The sequence below is a fragment of the Phyllobates terribilis genome, unplaced genomic scaffold (genome assembly GCF_046119375.1).
Source record: "Phyllobates terribilis strain yellow unplaced genomic scaffold, ASM4611937v1 Scaffold_5__5_contigs__length_657084704, whole genome shotgun sequence".
NCBI lineage: Eukaryota > Metazoa > Chordata > Amphibia > Anura > Dendrobatidae > Phyllobates > Phyllobates terribilis.
Genome location: NW_027362765.1, coordinates 400,749,244 through 400,756,931, shown reverse-complemented (window position 1 = coordinate 400,756,931; position 7,688 = coordinate 400,749,244). Strand labels below are relative to the sequence as shown.

The 7,688-nt window shown below is 44.0% G+C and overlaps 1 protein-coding gene across 2 annotated transcripts in view; it reads right to left on the bottom strand.

Moving 5' to 3' along the window:
- Positions 1–2,605: 2,605 nt before the first annotated feature.
- The window catches only part of MKI67 (marker of proliferation Ki-67), a 40,739-nt gene continuing 35,656 nt past the window's right edge, over positions 2,606–7,688 (bottom strand). For both annotated transcript variants that reach the window (XM_073685064.1, XM_073685065.1), the window contains exons 18-21: positions 6,475–6,690; positions 5,646–5,753; positions 4,201–5,550; positions 2,606–2,766 (exon numbers count right to left, since the gene is read on the bottom strand). In XM_073685064.1, coding sequence (XP_073541165.1) covers positions 2,651–2,766; positions 4,201–5,550; positions 5,646–5,753; positions 6,475–6,690 — 1,790 coding nt within the window. In that variant the 3' untranslated portion in view covers positions 2,606–2,650. The remainder of the gene's footprint in view (positions 2,767–4,200; positions 5,551–5,645; positions 5,754–6,474; positions 6,691–7,688) is intronic.

Sequence of the window (7,688 nt, the reverse complement as noted above, 5' to 3'; positions counted from 1 at the left end):
TATCTACCACCTTACCTGTGCCCTCTGAGGCCACTCCCTGCATCTCAGCTATCTACCACCTTACCTGTGCTCTGAGGCCACTCCCTGCATCTCAGCTATCTACCACCTTACCTGTGCTCTGAGGCCACTCCCTGCATCTCAGCTATCTACCACCTTACCTGTGCTCTCTACTGGGGCACCTCCTTGCATCTCAGCTATCTACCACCTTACCTGTGCTCTCTACTAGGGCACCTCCTTGCATCTCAGCCATCTACCACCTTACATGTGCCCTCTACTGAGGCCACTCCCTGCATCTCAGCTATCTACCACCTTACCTGTGCCCTCTACTGAGGCCACTCCCTGCATCTCAGCTATCTACCACCTTACCTGTGCCCTCTACTGAGGCCACTCCCCGCATCTCAGCTATCTACCACCTTACCTGTGCTCTCTGAGGCCACTCCCTGCATCTCAGCTATCTACCACCTTACCTGTGCTCTCTACTGAGGCCACTCCCTGCATCTCAGCTATCTACCACCTTACCTGTGCTCTCTACTGAGGCCACTCCCTGCATCTCAGCTATCTACCACCTTACCCGTGCTCTCTACTGGGGCACCTCCTTGCATCTCAGCTATCTACCACCTTACTTGTGCCCTCTACTGAGGCCACTCCCTGCATCTCAGCTACCACCTTACCTGTGCTCTCTACTGAGGCCACTCCCTGCATCTCAGCTATCTACCACCTTACCTGTGCTCTCTACATCTCATCTCTCTCCTGCCCTATCGATGTACCTCTCATCTGTCTACCACCGTATCTGTGCTCTCTAGTGGGGCACTTGCCTACATTTCATCTGTGGCACCCAACCTGTTGCCTTTACCACCCTGTGTGTTCTCCACCTCCCTACATATTCTCTCAACCACCGAGTGGTCAGGTTCACACAAGCGTATTAAAAAAATATATCTTGAGTTCCATCCAGAAAAGGAACGATTTTTTTCCCTCTTTATCTGTGTGCAATTTTTTTTTTTTTTTTTTTTACACAACGCTCGTCTGCTCTGTCCCATTGAATAACAGACAGCAATCGGACCAAATGAACGAGCCGTGTGATCTCTCTCTAGTGCTATACCTCCCTACATCTCGTCGTTTTGTTAACCTACCAGTACTCTGTTCTGTTAATGATCTAGTTTACACCCATTAGCTCAAAAGAAAATTAAAAATTAGAGATAGTCCAGAGGCGAAAACTCAGGAGTCCTTTAGTGGCCAACAGTTATCTGTCACTTACAAAAAGGAAAACTTATTCTAAAATGTGAAATGGAATGACAGCTACTCTTTAAATAAATGCATAAACTGAATAAAAAAAAAATGGAAACACCTTTGCAAGTCAGCTTTTTATTATTTTTTTTTTTTAATACATTAAACAAATCAAAAACTCCATTCAATGCTTGTAATTTTACATACACCACTATTAAAAACCAGTTGTGCATTCACTGTGAAGGCCACTGCATGGTACCCAAAAGGCATTACAGGATGCAAAAGGGCCTCAGCTACATTCCTCTGAGCACACTTTGCTCTTTAACATTCCCTGGGGGCAGTCATGTTGCTGCAGCAGAAATATACGTAAAAAGAAAACAAAAAAATGCATTTTGCACAACAATCACATTAGCCGCAAAGCATATTTTTTTTTACACATTCTGTTATGAGTTGAAAGTGGGTTTTCTAGGGGGGGGGGGGAATATATTAAAAAAAAAAAAAAAAAAAAGACGCCTGGCAGGAATACCACCATTCCGGTCTATAGGCCATGTACTGCATCTCAGCCTTTCACATGAATGGAGCAGCCATGCCAGATACACAATATGGTGGTGCCTTTATTGTTGTTTTTAATACCAGGCAACCCCTTTAAAATTCTGTATGCGTGCCCTCAGCTGGTACGCAGTAGTAATGATTTTTTTTTTTTTTTAGCTACCTTTGGAACAGAGACCAGACATGTCTAAGATATATATATTACATATATTAAACCCACCCTCCCCATATTAAAAAAATACAAAGAAACAAACGTTAAATACATATGGTGGCTAAAACCTCACTTAAGACATAGTGTGCTTGGCATAATTACACAAAGCCACGAGCTGGAATGATTCCATTACAATCTCTGCATCACATTAAAGCAAAAGCAAATTACAAATGTAACAAGTTAATAATAAAAAAAAAATATATATATCATTCCAATACTTTAAACCACAGCAGAAGCAAATACTAGCAATTTTCAGTTTATTCAACAGGTATACCAATCTAATATGAATATTGCAATAAAAAAAAACAAAAAAAACAAAAAACACAAAAACACCACCATGTTAAAAAAAAAAAAAAAAAATCTGAATTTCAGAAGTGGCCATGAAGTATTCATTCCCTTTTTTCCAGTCACAATCATCTGCATAAAATTGTAAAGTTTAAACTCATGACAAATAGGAAAAAAAAAAAATTGAATATAAAAATGTACAATTCCTTTGAAAACAATTAAGAGGCAACGCTAAAGTATTAAAACATCTAGAGTTCTGTGAATCCACTTAAGAATTTATTTTTTTTTTGTACGTAATCTGCTTGAAAGCTTTATAATTTAATTTACAAGTTTAAAAAAAAAAAAAAAAAAAAAAAAAGAAGGAGGAAGATGACAGCGGCTTTATTTCCTGCTCCTTGCGCTTGCTCTGGTTTTTGCTGCTACGGATGGCTTCTCGATATCAGGCTTAGATGTTGGTTTTCTGGAGCTCCTTTTCGAAGTTGCAGTGGCAGCCGCCTCTGGAAAAGCAGCAAAAGAGGAAAGTTAGATTTAAATATCATACATGCATACCGGATGTATATACACTGAGCAAAACGCAACACTTGTTTTTTGCTTTTATTTTTCATGAGCTGAACTCATTTCTCTCAAATATCAAGCTGATGCTTGTGGCCCGAGGATGGTCGCTCCACTCCTCTTAAACGGCTGCGAAGTTGGTGGATAGAGGCAGGAACCTGGACACGTACCCTCTCAATACTGTAAAACTGCACCTTTTATTGCTGCCAGCCTAAGGCACCACCTGTGCAATATTCATGCTGTCTCATCAGCATCTGGATAACCCATCCACCTCCCAGGTGTGGCATATCTCAAAAGGAGACGTGCTCACTAACACAGATTTAGACAACTTTGTGAACACAGAAAAAGGCCTATTGTGTACATAGAAAAAGTCTTAGATCTTTGAGTTCAGCTCATGAAAAACGAGAGCAAAAACAAGTGTTGCATTTATATTTTGGTTCGTTGTTAGAAATTGCAGAATGAAGGAGTCATTTCAACTTCAAAGCTCAACTTATCACTAACAAGTGATCATTTGAGGGCACATTTTTGAGATTCTTCAGCAAGAATGGTCAACTTCACTACAGTTGTAGTTACAAACTTAAAGGGGTTGTACAGGTATACTTTCCTCTAACTGATACAAGGCTTGGAGAGAGGACACCGAGTAGGACATATCAGGCAGCAATAGCAATTAAATCTCAAGACAAATGGACGATATTTTTGGACATGGGAATCAACAGCTGTTAAAGCACCACTCCAGCAAGTTTTTTTTTTCTCCCAGCGCTGGAGTGGCGCTTTAAATCTAAGCCCCCTGCCCTGGGTCATATACCCACCCTCCGGTGTCTTCAGTGTCAGATCCAGTCCCTCTGCGCCAACTTGTGAGCGCAGCTAGTCAGAAGCCACGTCACTAGAGCGAATGCAAATCTATGAGGGCCAGAAGGAGGTTCTAAGACTTGTATGGAAAAGTGCCACTCCATGAAACACAGCCACAGACTGAAATGAGCAGCGGCGAAAACCGCTGAAAACGCCAGAAGCGGCGTAGGAGACCGGGGACTTGCATTTAAAGCACTACTGCAGTGGTGAAATAAACGCTGGAGTGGTGCTTTAAAACAGGGCTGTTGAATCAGCACCACTCACCCCCATGTGGAAGTGAGCCCTATTGAACTACCCCAAATCCCGTAAGAACAAGGACTATATTGTGTCGAGGTGTTAGCATAACATATCTGGCTCCTGCTCGGAGCGCACATGGCCGTCTATCTGCCAGACAATCCTACAACATCGTTCTTAGATCTGTGCATTGTATAAGTTTTCTTTTACAACTGTTCTCATTCTCGTTGTTAATATGAGAAAACCTACAGTGACACTGACAATCACTGAGCATTCTATTATCTCGCCTTGCATACCTGTTTTCCTTTTCTTTGCTGGCGATTCGGAGGTCACCGCCGGCTTCTTATCTGGCACCTCTTGTACTTCACTTTTCGGAGTTTTGGCATTTCTTTGATTCTTCCTACCACGACCAGCAGGAATATTCTCTGCTTCCACTGGGACGGATTTGCTGGCTTGGGAAAGTGTTTCCCTTTCCTCAGGAGGAGGAATGTTTGCTTCAGTGTTTGGCAATTTCCTTTTTACTCCCCGTGCAGGTTTGGGGGACTTTTCATCAGCGTCATTTTGACCCGAGCCTCCCTTCTGGCTCTTAGCCTTAACAGGGGACTGGGCACTTTCTTTTTCGCCAGCTGTCTTACTAGCCGCTGTTCCCCTCTGTCTTCTTGAAGTGGACGGTTGAACCTCATGTTCTGCATTATTTTCAGCATTTAGTACAGTTGATGCTGCTCGTCGGCCCCGTTGTGGACTTTTCACTTTAGTAGACTCTGTAGCTTTAGCCCCGGTGTCTTCCTTCTGCACATTGGCTCCTTTCCCTCTTTTAGGAGGAGCAGCATCTAATACTGTTGGAGTTTCTGGGACGGGTGCTGCTGGAGTCTCCTCAGCTTCCTGATTGCTTCCTCTGCGAGATCTCTTTGCAGGGACTTGCAGTTCAGGAGCATCAGGTTTGGCCTTTCCTTTGGACCTTCCACCTCGGGTAGATGCTTCATTGGACTCCTGAGCTTTTACTTCGTCTGCTGTGCTTTGAATGTCAGTGGCCAGCAGAGGGTGCCATTGTACAGATTTTGCCTTGGATTTAGAAGCATCCAGTTCTTCCACAGTTTTACCTCTCGTGTTTTTTCTACCCTTTACTTCAGGTGCTGGCTGGGGTTCATCTTTGTCGGATGCTTTCTTACCCCGTGTGCTCCTCGTAGTAAATTCTGTAGACACCGGTTTCGTCGGCTCCTCATGTGCAGCACTGGAGCTGTCGTGTACGCTCTGATTTCTTCTAGAAGCTCTTTGCGGTTTGGTCGCTGGTAAACTAGATCCCTTTGCCTGGTCATCAGATGTATCACTAATATCTCTGGCAGCTCTAGATCTTCCTCTAGCAGGCGCTGCCTTCTTCTGGGGGACCTCAGCTTCAGGTACCACGGTTTCTGTACCGGCCTCGGGAGAGTTATCTTTTCTTTTTCTTGGTTGTCCACGTAAACTCTTAGGCTGATTTTCAGTCGCCGACTCCTTTGCTTGTTGAGCTGATCCTTTTGGAGACTTAATGGACTCATCTGTTGAATCCGAGCTTTCCTTCACTTCTGTGACGCCCTTGGCCTTAGACTGGCCCCGGCTTCTAGTCTTTTGCTTGGATGTCTTTGGTTTAACATCATCTGGCTTCGCAGCTGCAATAATAAAAAAAATAAAAAAAAAAATACTTTCAGCCAATTCTACAACATTGGAAATTGCAGGTTGATAATCTGGCGTGCTCTGAACTCACCAGCAAGATCTTCTGTATCTTTCCGTCTTCCGCCTCTTCTGGCCACGGGGGAAGTCTGGACGGGTAACTTTTCTGTTTGTTCACGCTCCAAACTTAAATTATGATCTCCTAAAACCAAGAAGCCAAAAGGAAAAATAACTTGAGTTACTGCAATGAAGCAGACTACCAGCTACGGTACATAATGGTTGTGAATAAAGAGCTGAAAAACAGGTTCGCAAAATTGTGTTATCGATAATTATACAGAGTAAAAACTATCCTGCAGGATGGCAGAGAATGGTCTTTTTAAATACACAGAATAGCAAATTTAATCTAAACAGCAGCCATAGCTGGGCGGTACATATGTAATCACAAGACAAAGCATTCTGCCATGTGTCCAGTAGAGGGAGCCAGCACTACACAATCGTATTACACCTGTCTCCTGTACAACAGGACACTGGTCTGTGCCGCCGCCCAAACGCTGAATCTGCTATGCAAAGCATTTAGTCCAATAATTTATGCACGCTCCTGAAATTAAAAAAAATAAAATTGCACCTGTAATTATATTGTAAATCAGATTAAAAATACCAGCTAAGGAGGTATTACCAGGTGCCTGACTTTTGCACCCCTCCACCTAAGACTAGGTCCACTGTTTTACACATTGGTAGTTTGAGAAAATGCCCCAGATCTCAGAATATCCAAGGCGGATGAAATGAGGAAGGCATTATCTCAGAATACGGAAACCGTGTTCAGTAGCTTTAGAATGGCTGTAGCTGAGGAGACATTACTCCACGTTCCCCATGACATAAGATTATTCCCTATCTAGCCCAGAAAGCGGCTGTATTTCATGTACCTTCAGAAGATGCGGGTTCACTTTGCACAGCTTTCCTTCTTCCTCTTGGCGCGGGTAGCTGGGTCTTTTCAGCCACAGACTCCGGTTCAGGTTCTTGTAGCCGCTGCTCTGCACTTGGCTTTGAGGATTTGACGATCTGGCGGACAGTTGTCTTGGTTGAGCCGACAGTCTTTTGGTTTGTGTCTTCAGGTGGTAATTGAGAGAACTTGGAATCTCCTACAGGGACGAAGAGTTAACAGTCAGGTTACAAGCTCCGCGACAGCAGGACACAGGGCAGATTGGTTACACCTTCCCACCTATCTACCCCCTTCTCAGACTATGAAGCCACAGGTGTCAAAGAAGAAGGGGAGATGGAGAGAAAACAAGCAGGTGGGAAGGCGTATATAAATGAATGGCTTTGCCGTGAAGCCAGAGCAGATGGACTTTAATCTGCACAGAATGACTTTTCAGACTGAGTCCCTTCAAAGCGAACCTGTCAGCAGGCAGTGTCATGTTGGGGCTGCTGCAATGATTAATATGATACCTGAGGTGAAAAAATCCATCCTGTGGTTCTTGCGTAATCAGTGTTTGCAGTTTTGAGTTAATGATATGCCCAAGCTCCGGGGCAGGGTCTTATCCTGGTTCTCTAGGCCAGATCAGCAAAAGACCTGCCCACAGGCCGCCCCGAAGCACAAGTACGTTCCTCATCCTAGCATGAAGGGAAGACCCTGCCCACAGTCCCACCCCAGAGAACGGGCATATTATTAAGGGTATGTGCCCACGGTGAGGAGCCGCCTGCGGCCTCGACACTGTGGGATAGCCACGTGGCTTCCGACCTCATTTTAGGCAAATGAGGCACACAATTTTTTTTTCTTTTTACATGCGGTCTTTCCTCAGATGTTAATCTATGGGGAAAGTCCACTAGTGGACCCACAAGAGAAATGGACATGCTGCTTGTCTGAAAGACGCGCCGCATGTCCGTTTCCGTGGGTGATCCCCAAGTACATAGACGCACAGTGGACATGGGATTTCTAGAAGTCCCATCCTCAATGCTGTAACAGCTGAGCGCTGCAGAAAAAACGTAATTCTGGAATTTACAATTTTTTTCTCATTACGTCGTTTACTGATCGGATTTATTCTTTTATTATATACACAGATTGGGGGATTCTGAATGCGGCGATACCAAATGTGTATGGGTTTTATGTTGAATGGGGCGCAAGGGGGGTGATTTAAAC